The sequence below is a fragment of the Gasterosteus aculeatus genome, chromosome 16 (assembly GCF_964276395.1).
Source record: "Gasterosteus aculeatus chromosome 16, fGasAcu3.hap1.1, whole genome shotgun sequence".
In the NCBI taxonomy this organism is placed as follows: Eukaryota; Metazoa; Chordata; class Actinopteri; order Perciformes; family Gasterosteidae; genus Gasterosteus; species Gasterosteus aculeatus.
The window spans coordinates 15801641-15821083 of NC_135704.1; the positions used below are offsets into that span (position 1 = coordinate 15801641).

The window sequence follows — 19443 nt, forward strand, 5'->3', positions numbered from 1 at the left end:
CTTTGAAGGATCTCGGCGCGTACGGACGGACGCGGCACATTCCTGTACTTCCAATCCGCTGCCAATGGGATGAATCGATCTTTATGGCCGCTGCGCGTTCAAATGTCAGAGATGTCGGTATTGCTAGTGGAGTGGTTTGCACCATTTAACATGACTTACGGCTTCATTTGAAGTTGCCATTTTCTAGAGGCTCCTACATGCTTATTATTTCTTCAGAAATCTATGTAGTGTGCGTAGGTGCATTTCAGGGAGGTCAAAAGCAATACAGTGATGTAATATGACAGCTCATACATATTTATTCATGTCTCTGGGCACTGATTGATATTTATACTTTTAAAAAAAAGATGGATGTAGTCATAAGAAGCTTTTTAATTTTAGTATTGACTTATTGTCACGGTTCCTGTCTTTAACAAAGTAGGGTTTATATTTGTCGTCCGCTTTTTTCCTCAGATTTCTGCACAGAGATGTAATTTATCCCACATTTCATTGTGATCGGAGTCGATAGGCAGCACACAAGTGCACAGGAACAGAACCTGTTTGTTTATCCATCAGCTCTCCTCTCATTTGACGCGTTGACCAGAGTTTTATTTTTTTAAGGATTTTCCTGCAGTGAATCGGTCGGCCTCCATGTTTTTTTTGGCTGTGGCTTCATTGCTCAGTTTCCAAATGGCGCGGCCACATTACGATGTGATGCGAAACGCCACTCCAAATCCTCTTTGTTCTGCCCTCTCTGTGTTTCCGAGGCAACAGTCTCCTACCATCTGGAAGGCCCTCATCCCTCAGTTCCTCTCACTTTGCTCTAATGGCTTTCTCCTCTGTCCTTCTCCATCTCATTTTCTTTGGGTACCGCTTCTCATTTTAGTTTGGCAGAATATATATATATATTTTTTTTTTTCCTTCTTTTCTTTACCTTGTTATGCTCTTATTTGATTCTCCTGTTCTCCCACATTTCTCTTTGTGGCTTTTTTGCACACTTTTCACTTGAAGTACTTACCATATTACCATATTCTTTCATTTGCTCTCCGCATTCCTCTTTTTATCCTCCTGTGGTCATTTCCATCTCGTTCCCTGCTGGTGTTTTGGTCTCTTTTTTTTTTCCCTTTAATACAAGTACTCTCTATCATGCAGCCCGGCAATACGCACATGCTTGCACACTTACATGCACAGGGGAATGTAATCATGTTAGTTTCCTGCACTTGGTCAGTTTGTAATTCATGATTCCCAGGTGGATTAATCACATTTGACAGAACTTTATTGACAAAGACTGATAGGAGCCCTTGAAAGGTGTTTGGTTTCATTCAAACGTGAACAGCATGAGCAAGCATCCTGTGTGTGTGTGTGTGTGTGTGTGTTCCTCTCAAGTAGGGCCCATTATTCTCGGCCGGTTCTGACCTACAGCATACCAGTTCTCCGGAGGGCAGCACTTGTCCTTTTTTTCCCTCCTCCTCTTCACCATTCCCCACCTCTCTGTCGACCATTTCCTTCGTTGTTCCCGCCTCCACATTCTCTGCTCCTTCTTTCCTCCGCCTCCTTTCATGTTCACAGGACATCCATCAGGGCGGTTCGGTCTGCCCCCACCTGTAGTCATTTTCCCTCATTTCCCTCAGCCTGCAAGGGTTCTTTTTGTCCCCCCCCCCCCCCCCCCACGATGGTCTCGTGTTTTACTTCACTGTCAGAACGTTGGCCGCCAGTAGTGAAAACGCCCCTGAGGCCACTTGTTGTGCGTGTGTGTTTTGGTTGTCTGTCCAGTCATTATGTAGCGCACACATATAAATAAAACGGCAGATAATAGATGTGTCACTGTGTCGGAGACACAGCCCTGGTCTTTTTTTCTTCCTCCCCTTCCTTCCTCCCCCGTCTTCCTCCAGTCCCATCTGTCTCGGCCCTCACGGTCACACCTCTTTGTCTTCTGGTCACGCCAGCGCTCTGGTGTCTTTGCATTCGTCTCCCGTCCCTCGGTCCTTTGCTCTTTTGTATTGTCGAGGAATACAGATGAAGATTTTTTGGTCTTCAGTGGCTTCTCTGTCCGGATACTTGCGTTGTTTGTTTGGTTTGAACAAACGTTTCCCCCGCTGTGAAGTCCTCAGCATTCACCCCTTTGGCACCTACAGATTAGTGTGCAGGTCAAAACAAAACAAAGGACTGCATCTTCATCCTACTTAAAGAATTCCCAGTGAAATAACAGCGCCTCATCGCTATTTCCTGCACAGTCCTAACCCTGAATTTAACCCGTCGCCCCGAGAATATTTAACTCTTTTTAAGCCTGTTGTTGACCTCGGTCACCGTGGTTTGGTGCAACACAATTAAAATGCGGGGTGACACGCGCCAGGCGGCTCTTTCTCTCGTCAGCTCTTTGCAAACATTTCAAGTATACGATTTGAATACAAATGTTTACTGATTGTGGTTTTCATAATAAGAGGTGACAACACATGCTTGAGAATGCGGTTGCACCAGTTTTCCGCGTGCATCAAATTAACGTGTCATAATCGGCTTACTACTACAATAGAAACCTTATTTCCAAAAGCAAGGTGTTGATCATCAGCTGACTTTTCGTTTTATTACTCACTCACGTGTGCTCACGAGTTACAAAAGGACTCTTTGATGATGTGAGATGGAGCGCACGGGAGCCCCGGTGCTACCGCGCAGTTTAGCACTGAAGCAGCTCTGTGCTGCTCCTACATTCGGTTTGGGGAAGTTTACACTCCAGTCAGACTTGTATTTCATAGTGTTACATTTGCCAAATTAAATGCCTTTGACCCGGTCCGGAAATTGCAAAAGGAAAAAGCATGCTCATGTGCACAATTTAGACGCTTTTCAAACATCGGTTCAGCTTGAGAGCCATTTCACGTGCTAACGTTAGCCGGCTTAAGCTAGCACCAGCTGCTTTTGTCTAGCTCTGGGTCAAATGATAAACCTGTAATATATTTGTTAGGGAAGGCAGAGTTTCATGCCCTAACAGGCCTGTGGAAAGATCCCTCACAGGACTGATGAGGACCTGTGAGGGTCCACGAAAACATAACAGAAGGTCAGCTTCACTTTTACTGCACTTTGAGGTTTATCAATGTCACCAAATGGTTTGTCAAAAGTGCCAAATGGTAACGAGGGTTTGATTGTTGTGTCTATGTATTTGGTATGCCCCCTAATCCTAGTTGATAACACCCTTCTTTCACCTTTGACCCCTTCTTCTAAGTGTTTGATGGGGACTGATGGAGTATCATGTGACCTGAAGGGGTCAGGAGTCTCGGGAGGTTTAGGGTTCTCTAACACACACACACACACACACACACACACACACACACACACACACACCAATACAAACCACATTGACAGCTGAACCAACAGAATTCCATCCCTGATGAACGCACACATCCACTCTCTCACACTCACACTCACACACACACACACACACACACACACACACACACACACACACACACACAGTATGTAACCACTTAACCATAAGTAGGAAAACAGCTTAGTGTCTTATTGGCCTTCTCCTAATAAAAACTCTCTCTGCTCCTTCTGGCGTCGCTCTTAATCACTCAGTTGTGTTAACAGTTTGTTATTTTCCACCACTCACGTTCAGCGCCGTTCAAGATGGCCGGTGCTGTACCTGTGCTTCCACCCGCTCAGCAAACCATCACGCTGTTAAGTTCACTCAACCACAAAGAAAAAACAGTGATTTACTATGATTAAAAGAGCTATTTTTTCTTTGCTACTTTTCCATGTTATGGATTTTCAAAATCACCTCTCAAGATCCTCCCAAAAGAGCGGATTTTTAAGCACTTAAATGTGAATATTCATTCATAAGCAAAACTCAATAAATGTTTAAAGCTATACTTTACAGATCACATCAAAAAGGTGAAAAGAAAGCCTTTTCCTAACCACTTTTAATGTGTAGCGTTATTATGGCATTAGGCACTTGAGGATATAATTGTATATTAAAATACTGAGTTCAAAACCAATATAAAATGTAATTTGCAAAAATCTGGAGGTTTTAATCCCAGTCCAATCGTTCCCTTAGACAGAAGAGAAAGTATTTCTCTGCCCTTCATTATTTTTCACTTAAGCTTTTATTGCCTCATTGTTTGGACTGTGATGCATCTGTGATTAAAGCTTCATAATGAAGTATCACATTAAGAAGATGGAGCTACGTTAGGACTGCGGGCGCATTACATCACGGCAGCTCCGCTTCCAGCGCCGCTCAGCAAACGACGTTACGCCGGCGTTTGTGCAACCGTTTGAGCTATTAATCTGTTTTATTACCAGGCTGTCAAAACACCGTGACTCTCATTGACAAAGAGTCCGACGCCGCTGAACGCAATTTGAATATATGAAGCGTTTTTTTTTTCCTAGAATCTGTTTTAAAATGCATATGAGCACGAGGTTTGGACTCGTCTCCGTGAAGACTCATAAAGGTGTAAGTGAATTAAAGCTGCATTAAATCTCCCCCCCCCCCCCCCGAACCGCCCACCCGGCCTCACGTCTCAAACTCTTCCTCTCTTCATATTTGGAGTTTTTATTTAGTTTGTGTTTGCTTTCATGGAGACGATCCATCTCCGCTGCGTCTGCCATCGACTCTCAGGAGCTTTTTAGTGTGTTGTGTCACATCGCGACGTCTTGTCTCTCTTTCTTAAAGGTGTTTGTGTCTCTCTGAGACAGGCTGGCATGATTGATGGCTGTGTGTGTGTGTGTGTGTGTGTGTGTGTGTGTGTGTGTGTGTGTGTGTCTAACAGCTGGATCCAGCCCTTTCAGAAGGAGTAAGTGAAGAGCGTGTGTTTGAGAGAAAGGGGCAGGTGCAGAGGACGTATAACAACTCCTTGTTTCCTCAGAAATCACTCAAATACCAAAGAATTCCAAGAGCTCTCGTTACTCTCAATTACTGCCAGACCGGTAGGGAAATATTTCAAATGACCCGTTCGGATATATCCAACCTTTGTGCTCTGGGTTACTAACAATATCAAAGAAGGCCTCCCTGATCATATACGATAAGGTTGAATTCATGATCAAACTGAGCCCCCTGTTCTGCTTCCAATACTTTCAATTCTGACTTTTTGCTTTGATTACTCTCTCAATTACGTTAAACTAGTTGTTGCATGTGCCAGGAAGCTGCTCTCACTCATTACATCTGTTTCTCTCTCTCACTCACACACACACACACTCACACACACACACACACACTCACACACACACACACACACACACACACACACACACACACACACACACAGACCACCAGCCTCCTCATTTGGTCTTAACTCCTCTCCAGCTGTGTGCCAATTTGCCTCCTCCAGAGTACGTGGGGTTTGGGGTTTCGGGGAGGGGGTGATTAGGAGCTAGCACTGCTTTTGAGCTAAGGTTAGCAGTGTGTGTGTGTGTGTGTGTGTGTGTGTGTGTGTGTGTGTGTGTGTGTGTGTGTGTGTGTGAGAGCCAGTAATGGGTTTCCATCCCCATAATCCCCAGCTGCTGTGCCGCGCTGACCGGGTTCCTGAAGGGAGAATTCCAAACTTGCCAGCGGACATCCAGCGGGATTCCCCAAAGATTCCCACTGGATGTCCACCTCATTCCTGAGACGCCGACTCCGCCATGATTCACAGCCTGCAACTAATTATTATTTCATTATCAAGGAATCTCTGTAGTATCTAAAGAGTTTTTTTGACTGATTAAATAACCCTGAATGGTTCCAGTGATTTGGATTTTCTGTGCCAAAGGTAACTTTCTAAATTGCAAGTCATATTATAATGAAATGAAACTGCAGAAAGACCATTCAAAGAGTCTCAAGTTAAGGCTGATGCCTCACAATGACCTCCATAAGTAATCCAGACCCTCTGCTGGAAGATTGGCTATTTCTCCATAGATTCTGCATGTTCCTGTCGTCGGGTCCAATAAGGGGAAACAATTAACCGCCTGCAGCTTGAAAATGAGAAAGATTCACATTTCCTGACAGCTTTTTTTGGGGTCTTATCCACCAAATTGTCCTTAAAATAAATACTAACCTTATCCTCGTGTTCCTCATCCACCCGTCCCTGTTTCTATAGGTCTATTTTAGCACATTAACTGTAGTGTCTTTTTCTTTGTACTCCCCACGTTTCCGCTCCTCTACTCCCTGTTTTCTATCTGCATCCTTCACGCCTCCTCTGATACTTTCCCTCTTCTCTCCTTCTCACTTTGTATCTTATCTCACTCCGTCCCTCTCTGCCCTAACCCTCCTTCACCTCCCCGTCCCCTCCCCGCCGCTCTTATCTCTGCCTCGGGGACATTATCGGTGCCGGGGGGGGGGCAAGTTGTGAGTGACAGATTGACCGGCCGATACGGGCGAAGTGGCACCGGCTCAACGATTGGCTGGCCGGGCCTCGCAGATCAGCCGGCAGGCAGACTGGTGGTCATAAAGCCTCTGAAAGGAGAGCGAGGCAGGCAGACACGTGGACAGACGGGGCAGCTGGCACACTCGCCTGTTTTCAGTCTTTCCAGCAGAAGAGGAGCAGGAAAAAACGGCTGTGGACATCGAAGGGGGGAGACGCGTAGCTCGTACGCAGCAGTGAGACAGGCGGAGTAGGTGGAGCGTACCAGAAGACAGACAGACAGACAGACAGACTGACAGATGAAGACGCAGAATGTGTGTGTGTGTGCGTGTGTGTGTCGCACAACCGATATGGAGGCTGGAGGGGCAGAAGACATCCCAGACATGATGGGCATGTAGTTAGTTATACCCTCCACTGCTGACCACCCAAATTGACACACACTGGCGTCAGCATGGAGACCACCAGCGCTCTGTGCGCGTGCGCGTGCACGCGCGGTCCCCTGGTTTGCGTGCACGTCAACGTTATCTCCGGGCAACGGGTCACCCTGTGATTGGCTGGAGGCTGCGGAGCTCCACCCACTCGACGATGCACATCGACGGCGAGTGGCGTAATGACACTCGGCGAGAGGAGCACGAGCCTCCTCTGAACACATTTACACAGAGGCACATGCTTCAGTACACATTAGTCTTGAAGTACTTGTGCAGGATGTTTCAGGTATATGCACACTGAGTACTGAATAAGCATAACCACGTGGACATGGAGGAGAAAGAAGAGAGGTGGAGAAGCCGGTGTGTAGATCAGAACGGATGAAATGGATAAAAATAAAATGTAGGCCGATAAAATGTGAAACGGCCATTTGGACGACACATGTTTGTGCACTTGCTTTCCTCTGGGCACAAGACATCGATATCTGTTGACCGGACCGTACTGGATTACCACAGCTGACAGTGTGTGTGTGTGCGTGCGTGTGTGTGTGTGTGTGTGTGTGTGTGTGTGCGTGCGTGCGTTAACTGAGCCGTGTCCTGCTTTAAACTGTCACATGTTACTTGTATTCTGTTGCTATCTGGTCTTTGGTCGGGATCGTTGTTTCCACCTAAAACAAATAGTTTCAATAGTTTTCGTGAATATTTTAAGGCATTTAGTCAAAAACTGCAGTAAAATTATTCTTGAGTTCTAATTAAACTGCACAAAAAGAACAACACAACCCAAACAAACACGAGCGCTCAAACAGTTTTCTTCTGCCCCGATTTGTCCCATTTCCTCCGCCAGGCGCGGCCCTCTGGATGTGACGGACTACCCCATGCAGCCCTGGTCGGGTCATTACCCCGGACCCCCCCAGGGGTACCCTCAGTCCCCCTCCTACCCTCACGCCAACCCCCAGTCGGCCCCGTCTTACTCCGGCTACCCGCCTGGTCAACCATACGCGCGGCCAGGTGACCCCCGCGGCGTCGACCCCGGCTACTACCCCCACCCGAGGTAACGAAATGACTCCGAAAGCTCACTTCATCTTTTTATCAGACTTTTGGATCATAAACACCTTCGCTCGCTCGCGCGGCGTGCTAATGGCGGACGTGTCGCTTTTCTACTGCCAGCTCCCAGCAGAGAGGCCCCATGCGGCAGGACGTGCCCCCGTCCCCCACCCCGCCCCTGCGTGGAATGCGGTTCGACACTGTGACGCGCGGCGCCGCGGGCGGAGGCTACAGGTAAGGGGGGGGAGGGGGGCGCGCTTTGTTCCACCAGCCACTTCTATACACGTCTACACCGCTGGATGTTTACATGTTTACAGGCGCCCGGTGGATCCCAGTGCAGACCAGTACGTCTACACTGGCGAGGGAGGAAGACAGCCACAGCAACACCAAACCAACCCGAGGCAGAAGAACGCCATGACTGCGGCCGTGTAGAGCGAGCAGGAGCCCGACGCGAGCCGCTCCTCCGCGGGCCGTACTTTAGCCCTCGGTGGCGTGATGTGAATCCCAGTGGTTATCAAACGCTGTCTGCGCGGTAATATCTAATAATAATAATACACAGACAAGGTAAAGGAGGTTAATAACCGAGTGGCCGCGTGAAGCTTAATGTCTTGTTGTTTGAAGTCATTTAAATTGCTTTGAGTCTTCGCGCAGTATGAAATTAGCAGGGTTTCTACTTTTCACTGTACTCTGATTAAGTCGTCTCTTTCAAGAACCCGTCGGAGCCACAAAGATAATTGGATCTGTTCAGATGAAGGCGCACATACAGCTCACGCTGCACCTGGTGGTTCCACTGCTGCTGCTCCACAAACAAGGGGAACTATTTTAAATGTCACCTCATGTTACATTTTTGGAATAAAATCCTCCGGTGTTGAGATGTAGAAGATGATGGAAACAGCAAAGGATTTATTTGGAAAAATCCTAATTTGTACTGTTTAGTAATTAAGAATCCACCAAACAACATCTCAAACTGTGAGCGAACGTTTCAGTATTAAATCAAGTGCGTTTTTAGACCCATTATCTCAACTTAACAGTAACGTAACAGGGAGAACGCCACTAGCCCACGACGACTGGTCTGATGTACACATGCAGTATTTTTTATTCAACGAATTATGGAAAGTACTTAATTAATGTGCTCTAAAAGCGCCGTATTATCTTCACTTAATGTGCTTTTAATAATTCTATAGTTGCCTTTCGTTCTATCCAATCAGCAGGCTCCTTAACGTTTCCATTTAGCCACTCGCTAAACCACCAATTAGGTGGGAGGCGGGACCCCAGCGCCCAACGCGTCTGTTTCACTGCAAGAAGCACAGCGCCATTCATTCCGCTGGAGATTAAATGTTTAAGATGACACTTCAGGGGTGGCTGAGTCGTTTGACTGGAGCCCGTGCGGACCAAACAAAGCATTTAATTCGCTTGTTTGCCTGACAGATCTGCACCTCGGAGGAAGAGAGTAGATAGGAAGGCAAGGAGGGAAAGAGGAGATAGATGGTTATGAAGCAATAGACTGGCAGCGCACGTGGAGGGAAGCTCCCGGTGGTTTGATGCAGAGAGTCTTCAAAGCACAACACGGGAGAGGCGGTGATGAGAGGTCGTGGGTACGCGGGCTGCAGAGGTTCTGCAGCAGGAGGAGGGTCACAGCCGCGGGCCTCCGCGTTGAATGACGGCCGTGACTGTGTCTTTTTCACGCTTTTCTTTCAGCATCAGTGTCAAACTCCCAAATAAAAGAAGAAAATAAGGACGGGGCAGTTTGACCTGGTGGTGAAGTGAGGAGAAGATGCCTCCTGAGATCTCAGTGTTAACGTTAGCAGCCTGGCTCCTGTACGGGAGCACCAGCTACTGGCGTTACCTCAGACAACGGCCCAAACAACCAATGGGGGCGCAATATTTGGTAAAACAGTAGAAAACGTTGTTTTAGGTTGGCGAGCTGCAGAGAGATGTCCTGGCCGGCGTTTCATATTCAACAGAAAACATCTTTGTTTGGTAGAGAAATGGGCAAAAGTCCCACCGTCATCCTGCTAGTGGGTTTTTAAAAGAAAACGAGAATAACAATGCAGAAATCAACGCTCCTTCTAAATTCACAAAGGATATCGTGATTGCAATATCGAAATCTTTCATCCGATGTTTAATGAATCTTTGTCAAAAATGTTGTATTTGTATTTGAAGGGGAAACAAGAAGCTTAAATGTCACATGAAGAATTAAAACAGTGTTTTATACGCCTAAGGCCTTAGAGGTGGAGAGTAATGAGTCATTACAACTAATTACTAAATAATATGTGTGATTCTGTATCAAAGGGTTGCAGTAGAAGACGAATTGTGTTACTGTGGATGATTGTAGCCACGCTCCATGTGCCTTATGCAGCACCAAAGAAAAAGACATCCGCTGGAGACACACGGGCAAAAAATGCAAAAATGTCCTGTGTGGGTGTCTGGAAGCTTTGCTGTGCTGCATTATTGTGAGATGAAACATTATACGAAGGTGAATTATTGTTACTTTGATGCTGGTACGAGATCCCCATGTATGTTACTTCTTTAATAAATGTTTTGATGCAAGTCTTTTTAACGCCGGTTAGTGTTGTTGGTTGGTTTAACCAAGTGTGTTACCACGCTCCATGTCCCTTATGTCCATCAAATGTTCTGTTTACCATTCACATAGATACAACATGCATGGAAATAATGAACCGTACCAGCAATACTCCTCTTGTTTTTTTCTATTTGTCAGTCTGCATAGCATGGTTAGCATAGCATGGTTAGCACACGGCACGTTGTGAATGTACGGCTCTCTGGTTTTCACAGCAGAGCTGAAGGTACTAACGCGTCTTAGCAGAGACGTCACGGTATGAAGGAGCCAACTCGACCCCTCTGTGCATTAGACTTATACTGATGTATCCATAACCATATGTAACCATAACAATGTTTCCCAATATATTTATGTATATAACATCTTTTTACATTAAATATTCATTTTTTAAACAAGATGGTGTTGCACTTGAAATGTCTCACGCACGTCTCTTTGGAGCCACAAAAGCAGCAGCCAGCACATCTGCTGAGGTTAATTAAATATGAGTCAGGAGAAATTATTTCCCCCGTGTCCCTCCATTCCTCGCAAGGTGAATCATTAACATTGCCAACCCAATTTAAGTCCACCCATTTAAGCTGCTGATAAATTGTACCTTTGTGATAAGAGATAGATGCTGGCCCCTAAATTAATGTAAGACTAATTATCAATTAGAAAAAGTAGATGAGGTACACTGATTGCGGCGGGAAGTTTTTGGTAAGTTTCTCTTGTCGTGGCGCCGCCGCGTCGCATCCCGCCGGTTCATCCGCCTTTAGTCCCAGCTTGTGGCTCCAGGTGCTTTCTTATTTGTCAGGCACTGGGGGGGTTTGCAGCGCAGGCGGCAATCAGAGAAGTTAGCGGTGATGAGACGCGCTTATCAGCCGAGGCTTAATTAGCATATCCCAGACCTCTCGGCCAATGGGGGGAGAGAGAGGAAGTAATTAAATTGTCCCGAGTCGCTGCCAAGGTTCCGTATGGATCTACGAGCCCTGTGTGTGTGTGTGTCTGTGTGTTTGTGTATTTTCGACCTTCAGTATTGTGATTGTAATGGCTGTTTAAGTGCTGCCGTTCGTGTTAATGCGCGCGAGAGCTACAACGTTCTTACAGAGATTAATTGCCGAGTGCTTCTGGACTCTTCGCTCCGTCTGAGTCAAACACGTCGCTGAGATGGAGCAAAGAGACGAGCCGACTGAACGATGGCGCTTCGGCTCCACGGCTCCTCTCCTCTCCTTACTTTTTACTTTTAGCAGCTTCCATTCATCAATCTGTCCATTCGTCTGCTGTACCGAGATGAATGTCGGCCCGTGAAGTTTCGGAGACGATCATTCATCGGGGTGGGGGGGGGGGCTCTGCTTCCTGGGAGACATCTGTCCTCCGGTGCTTTCAATCACTTAGCGCCGCTTTAACTGACGTTAAATCCCGTCCCGGCGCCGCGTGACCCCCGCGGCACCTTCAGGGGTCTCCTGACGGAGCGGCGGACGGAGCGACGTCTTTGACTGGTGCTCTCGGGCAGCCTGGTCGCTGACTGACTGGCTCTGTAATCGCTCCCCGTCGCCCCCCCATGTCCCCTCCTCACGGCGCAGGATTGGCACACAGTAATTAGTAGCAGTTATTATTAGTAGTTTTAATAATGATTGGAATACATTGTAATTAGGATTTCCTATCACGAACGCCTGCCAGTGTGTGTGTGTGTGTGTGTGTGTTTGGCACGGTATTGTTCAGATGCAGCTATTAATGGCAGCCGGCTTTTTGTTCCCTCGACTTGTGATTGTTTTTCATGTACACTTTGTGTTTGAAGGCCGTCCTTGCAGCTGCCAGACCTCCCAAAATGCTCATTAATTACTGTCAACTTACGATCTTGTTTCCACGGCGGACTAATGACTCGAATCACGATCGCCTTTTTTAAAACGCGTTGAAGCAAGACTGCAGGTTCAAATCCCCACCGACTAGCATTCATTATGGAATGAATCCCTATTGGTACAATGGGCCAAACGTCTGTTTTATATTAAGACAACATATTGTATCTTTTTTTTCGAGGTTCAGGAGTTCCTGAAGTTTCTTGGACAAAGATGCAGTTCAAAGACGGGTCGGTGCACTACTTCTTTTTCTGTAGAAATGCTTGTTGAACTTGAACTTTGTGTGTTTTAGTTTTATTAAGAAGCTAAAAGGCGCAGGAGGTCAGGCTTTACTGAAAGTTCTTGCATTGGTGTCACGTTCTGGTGCAGCGGTTACCGACCTCGCTGACGAGACCGTGAACACCTCGTCTGGTAATTCACAACAACAACAACAACAAATGCTTCTTTTAGCTCAACATTTGAACAAACTGGTGACAACTAACAAAGAGCAGCGAGAGGAAGAAATGAAAGTGTTGATTATAGCAAATTCTGTGTGTGTGTGTGTGTGTGTGTGTGTGTGTGTGTGTGTGTGTGTGTGTGTGTGTGTGTGTGTGTGTGTGTGTGTGTGTGTGTGTGTGTGTGTCAATTCCAAGACCCACATCCTGGCAGGGTCATGGACAGTGTATTAACAACACTGAGTGCGTCCTATCAAGTCTTTGTGTGTGAAAAATTACATTTCCTCTGTCCCCTGTGGACAGTAATGACTTGTGGTAAACTCCACTGGCAGCTGTTTCCCCTTTTCCATTCCTACACACACACACACACACACACACACACACACACACACACTGGAACCCGCAGGCAGCCTTCTAGGACACATGCTGCAGTGAGGATTTATCTCTTGCTGCATCCTCCGAGGCCGCCGAGGAGGTGAAGGTGACTCCTCGGTGTGCCAGGCTAAACCCACTGAGCCTCACCGGGCGACGTCTACTTTCCTCTGAAGCCTCAGTGTGTGCGTTTGCTTCCCAGCATTGTGTGTCCAGATGCGAGCTGAACCCGGGGCTCCTGGGACAGAAGAGAAGCAGACACACACACACACAGGGCTCAGGTATGAACATTTGGCCACAAATCCCCAGACTGCTGCGAGCACCAAACAAACACGCGGGATACTTGAGTGCGGCTCGGAGGCAAGAGGCTCGTAAAGCGCCGTCCGGCGCCAGGTAAGGCGGCCGAATCCTCAGCGAACACTGAAACCACGCCACCGCACTTAAAGTCTCCGCCGTGAACTCCAGTGCACTTTCCCCTTTGTGCGCTCCAGTAGCAGCGGAGTCAGCAGAGAAGAAGAGGGTTTTTAGCGTGTTGGGGAAGTTGAACTGAAGGCAGATTTTTAGGAGCATTATTTCCTGCAGCATTGATGCGTTTAATCACAGTGATATCAGCCATGTCAACGATTTCATGCCCCCCGGGATTGAAATATATCCACGTGCGTAACGCAAAGACAGTTGACAACTTGGCTACTTGATACAAACCGCCAAGCAGACTTTACTCGTTTTGTCAATAGCACGATTCTCTTTCCATTCTCCCTTCGACGTTTATCTTTTATTCACTGATGCGTCTTTCTAAAGTTTCTTCAAACTTTGTTATATGATGAAGTTTAAACATGTGGGATTGTGTTGTTTTTTTGCTGCTGTAATCGTTCAAATAAATTGTGAAACGGCTTAATTTTCCATTTTTGCTAATAAGTCAGTGAAAGGATTTCATTGACTCTGCGGTCAAGAAACAAATTCATCACAAAAACTAATACGAAATTTCCATTAGAGAAAGAAAACGGTGGTGGAGCCACGAGGCGGTCGGTCCGCCTGCGACAGCATTGTCTCATCAATGACAAATGTTTTATGCAATATTTAGTTTTCTAGAATAATGAATAAGCCAAAAAGAAGAGCTAATTGCACGTAAATGACCAACCTCGCTGAGAAAGTGATGGGAATGACAGGTCATGTGTTTATAGGGAACATAGCAAAACACAATCCCAGATGATGACAATCATAATCAGATGAACACACAACGAACCGGTTCAGCTCTGCGTCGACCGCGCCGGAGACAAAAAGGAGAACCTGCAATGTATTTCCTGCTCGTCACAATCCGAAGCGAGCGGCAACATCCCGTCCACAGTAAGTATTAAAACACAAATCCTCTTCGATACAGTAGCAGCTACGCGGCAACCAGCCAGTCAGGATGGACGTTTGTGGGCTGCAGAAGCTCCACAAACGAGGCCCAAAGCCAGTAGTCCACAGTCCACGGTGGCTGCGCTACATTAGCAGCTAGTGTAGCCTCGAGCTACTCGTCGCTAGCGGAGAAGCTAGAAATAACTAGATTTCTTTTCTCAATGTTTAGATCCAGCATCCAAGCAAGATTTCTCCAAGCTCTCTTTATTTTAAACAAACTCCCCGAGTCTCCAAAAGATCCAGTTTGAGTTGAAGCAACACGTTCTTTTCACCTTTCCGCCTCCATTAAACCGCGTTTAGCGAAACCATCGGATCCCTTTAGGTCAGTCTGCAGTCCACAACAAGAGTCTCAATTCAGTTTAAAGAAACCAGATGAATTTAAATTAAACATATAAATAGCAAAGCTGTGTCCGTCTGTATTGAACACACAGACACACATCATTCACACGGCCACAGGGACACACACACACACACACACACACACACACACACACTCCCTAATCCTACATTCAGTTACAGTCCGTCACACGGATGGGACCGGCATGACACAAGCAATTACAATCTTCCCAAAATACATCTCCCTCTCCACGCAGTCCGTGTCCGAGCTAATGGACTCCGGAGTTTAGGATTTGTGTTCAAATCGCTGGAGGGAAGGAAGCCAGAGAGGGGACAGACGAGGGAGACGGGGGACAAACGCACGGGACGTTTGCCGATCGGGTTCTAATCCTCGGCTGTGGTTCCGCAGTGAACACGACGTCCCTCCGTCTCTTTAAATACGTTTGCTTTCTGTGCGTCGAAAAAAAAAACAAGTCAGAGAGGGTTTGACGGACAAGGAGACGCAAAGAGAGACGTTAGGAAAGGAAAAGAGGAGGGAGGAGTGAGGACTGAGAGGCCTTTCATCGGCTGAGGAGCGCACGAGGACGCAGGAAGAAAAGGGAGCTCCGAGATGACGAGGAGAATGTTCGATGGAGATAAGTGGCGAGAAGAGAATATCGCACACTTGTTTGTGCTTCTTTGTGTCATCCAGTGAGGCCCCACATCCATCTTCCCTTCTGCTTTTATTAGTTTTCACGCAGCGAGCAACGATGAATCACGCTGTGCGTTTAATTTGACCGCAGTTCTGAAATCATGAGTTATCTTTGCTTCTTTAAGTGCCACTTTGTTTTTGCTTTTCCTCTTTTTTCGTTGCACAAGTTTACCTCTGACGACGCACGCGGCTTGAATTAAAAGTAAATATCCAGTTGTATTTATAATCGGTTTCAACATTTCTGTCTCTTTCTCTCGGTAGTTTTGATACTGACTCAACAAATGTTTGAATATGATGCTCAGTGCTTCATAGAATGTGTATATACATATATATATATATATATATATGTACATACACACAGTGTGCACACTCATGCAATAAGTGGATCAAAACCGAAGCCGCGCTGACCTTTACGTACCCGCTGCCTTTGTAGAAGGTGGATTCATGGATCCAACACCCCCTTTAGACTGAACCAACCCGGATCACCTTGTTCCCCCACCGCGGCCTCTCTCCCAGTTCGCCGTTAATCACCTGCCGGTGCAGGTTTAAGTTGTGCGTTTGTTTAACACAATTTGTTGTGGAGCGGCTGCCGTACGGCGGCTCCAAGTCTCCTCCAGATGGCCCGGCGCAGCTCGCGGTCTCACTCCGTGATACCAGTCTGCTGGCGGTGCCGCCGGCTGATCTCCTTGCGACTCGGCCGCCATGTGCTGGCGCCGAGAAACCCGGCGGACAGATTCCCTCCCAAAGCCCCGTTTCATCCTGCGGAAGGCCGTGGATTGAGCGGTGAGGGAAGCGGGCGGCGGAGGAGGAGGACGGGCTTGAGCCGGCGACGCTTTCTTCCCCCCCGGTCGCTCTCGCTGCTTCTCTGCGAAAAAATGGGGGAAGCAGAATGAACAAAATGTCAAACAGACACAATTTGGACGGTTGATGTTGCAGCTGCAGCCTGTGGTTTTTTGCCGCTTGGGGTCACGTGACCAGCGAGGGCTTTTGGGGAGCGAGCGAGGGATGAAAGGAAGAGCTAAACGCGGATAAATGAGTTAAAGAGGATGACGAGTGCGACGGGAAGGGGATTAGCTGTTGTTTTCTCCACAGCCTATTTGGTGTGTGCGTGCGTGTGTGTTTGTGTGTGTCGGTCTTTAATAAGCTGTAAATGTTTGCTGTCGTTTTCCTAAAAGCCATAAAAGGATTCAGAGAGAAAATATCCCCTGATTTGGTGCAAGTGGAGCGTTGTGTCCAACGCGGCCCGACTGAGCTCCCCGGCGTCTCTGCAGACACACCACGACTCTGCCGTCCTCTTGGCCGACGCCACTTCCTCTGGGTTTGCGTTTTTTTCCAGTTTTTTATTTTTGCACCGTGGCGACCACTCACACAGACACATCGCAGAAACTTGTCGTCTGGGGCCGTAGATCTGGAATCTGAGGTCTGAAGATGGCGCAATGGTGAAATTTGTAATTTCCCCGTTTTAGTGGCAGAATGTGAAGTGAGAGGCGGCTGAATTAAGACAAAAAGGGGCCGCGTGGTCCTTGCTGAGTGTTAATCGCTGTGAAGAGCCCGTTTAGTTGCCTAAAAAAAAATTTGGCAATGAAAAAAATTGGGCGAAACCCAATGGGTGTAGATACCCACGTCAGATCAGCCCCTAAGGTGTTTTTGACATGTTTTTGACATGTTTTTGCCGTGTTTCCGCGCGTGCGTCCGTTTGTATGAACCAGCGAGGGAGCTCACCAGAGACTGTCGCTGCGTTTGGACAAACAACAAGTCGACGGAGGAAATAATCCACTGAGGAGGAAGAACCACCGAGCCGCGGAGGAAACATCACAGCGTGTTTGAGGTTGATCTCTTTTCTGTTTACAATCTTAATGTGGATTAACGTTAATCTGTGAGTGTGTGCTTTGGTCTGAGTGTGTGAGGGGGGGGGGTAGTGAATTTGGGTAAAAGCCTCTCCTCTTGTGCCAGGCCACGTTTTGGTGCTGTGCTCCGATGAAGGGCCGCTGGCAGCGAGCGCATCTCCTCCTCGTGGAAAGCGATACGGAGCTAATCCACTGAGCCCCGGAGCCTTTGGAATGGACGGAGCTCCGGAGAGCTTTTTAAATAATCGTCATCGGCGCTCGCGCGCACACACACACACACACACACACACACACACACACACACACACAGGACATCGCCCCCACAGAGAGGCGTTTCTGACTCGTCAGTCGTGAGAGAATTCAGAGCGCTGTATTGACAACAAGCCTTTTAAGAGCTGAACTTTTATAGTCTACAGAGACTTGGTTCGTTTTTCTCGGCTTTGTGTCTTTCTGAAAAGCAAAGCATGACCTTATTCTCAGTGTCGGTTCATCGTTAGGATCAGTTGTCCAGAGTCCTTAAACGTGCATTTACTCTCTGTGGTGAAGACAGAGTCATTGAAGGCAAGAGACCGGCTGAGACGCGACACGTCGACAAGTTGTCCAGTTGCGTTTTTAAATGTCTGCAACAGAAACTTGGAGGCAGGAGGAGGAAAAAGTATCACCGTTTCAAAAAAGATCATCTTGTCTTACAGACACTTTATATTGTTTTAGGTCTAAAACCTTTTCCAGTGGACCAATTGACCTCAAATAGTTTCCCACAGAGAGAAATATTTGGTGATACTTGCGTATAATATACTTTAAACATACTTGTGATCTGATGCGGCTCTGTATGATGAATTCACAATTTTATGAAAACTCATTGTAAAGTATTTGTATCAAGGATCACAAAACATAATAATTTGTGGACACTAAATTGGATCAACATTTAAAATGTTTGTTTTGAGAACTATGAGAATGATAATTCACATCAATCTCTAAAATAACAGAGCATTTCAGTAAGTGATCATCAATATTTATAACTTTTATTCCTTTATTTTTAAACTAACCCATAGCATTATATTTTATTCCTCCTGCACTGTTGTCTTGTCGTCCATTGTCGTACTGATGATTATTGCCATCAACCATTTTGAGTGCTTAAATAGCCATAAATATAGCACATTATTACACCACGTTTGTGTAATGCATTACACCAGCATACAACACAAGTTGTGTTGTATCTATGACGTCACACATGCTTCTTTTCTTCAGGTCCCCATCAGGTCCCCCTCTCTCCTCCTCCTCCTCCCTCCCTCCCCTCCCTCACCCACGCACGCGCTCCTGAAGGTGTGAAGTTGCCGTGGAGCCTTTGAGGATGTCCAGATTGTTCTGTTTGCGCATGCGCGGCGCAGGATGGGGAGACCGGGGACGGCGCGCTGAGGGCGCACGGCGAACACGTGGATAGACCGCCGACTGACGTGCACGGAGGCACGCGAGCGTGTCTGTCACGTGCGCGTGCGCGAGCCTCAGCCTCCTCGTCGTGCTGTTGAAATGTCAGCCGCCCTAAAGTGGCCCTTTTTGACTTGTAAATAAAAGCTTGAGCCCGGTTTGTTTTCTCTGGCGTCTCTGCAGAACTCAAACCGATTCATCACCGAGGTTCCTGCTTTTTCTCTTGTCTTTTCATCCGTTGCCTTCAGTCCTCTCCCCCCTCCCCCCCTTTTTCACCTTCTCTAAGTCGCTCTCAATTTGCCAGGTCTTCTCTCTTCCGTGACCTCTCACCCGGGACAACATGTCGGAATATTCCAACAGTAACTTCACTGGTTCACAGCTTTTCTTTGGCTCAAATTCCCCTGAAGATAATAAATGGCTCTAACAATTGGGAGCGAGGCGGTACATTCATCTTAATTTTTAAAAATAAGCAAGTCCTCTAACTTTACATTTTGGCTCGGTTCAGTTTGGTTGGATCTCGCCCACGCAAAGTATCCGTTAAATGTCCAAAGTGCAAAGTTTACACAAGGCTTGAAATAGCTGTAAAAGCTCCCACTCACCACTCCGCATATCACATCTGGCACCGTGTACTTTCTGATAAACTCTGATTTAGAGAAGAAAATGTGCCTCTAGGCTCTTATGATCCACAGTTTGTTCTTCTCAAATGATCTTTATGATTTAAATTACAAATATAAGCCGCAAGGCGAACGTTATAAAAAA

General features: G+C 46.9%; 1 protein-coding gene across 6 annotated transcripts in view; it reads left to right on the plus strand.

Annotated features, from left to right (window-relative positions):
• The window catches only part of LOC120834297 (partitioning defective 3 homolog B-like), a 133561-nt gene extending 122815 nt beyond the window's left edge, over positions 1-10746 (plus strand). For all 6 annotated transcript variants that reach the window (XM_078091236.1, XM_078091234.1, XM_078091235.1 and 3 more), the window contains 3 exons: positions 7572-7778; positions 7895-8005; positions 8089-10746. In XM_078091236.1, coding sequence (XP_077947362.1) covers positions 7572-7778; positions 7895-8005; positions 8089-8203 — 433 coding nt within the window. In that variant the 3' untranslated portion in view covers positions 8204-10746. The remainder of the gene's footprint in view (positions 1-7571; positions 7779-7894; positions 8006-8088) is intronic.
• The last annotated feature ends 8697 nt before the right edge of the window (positions 10747-19443 follow it).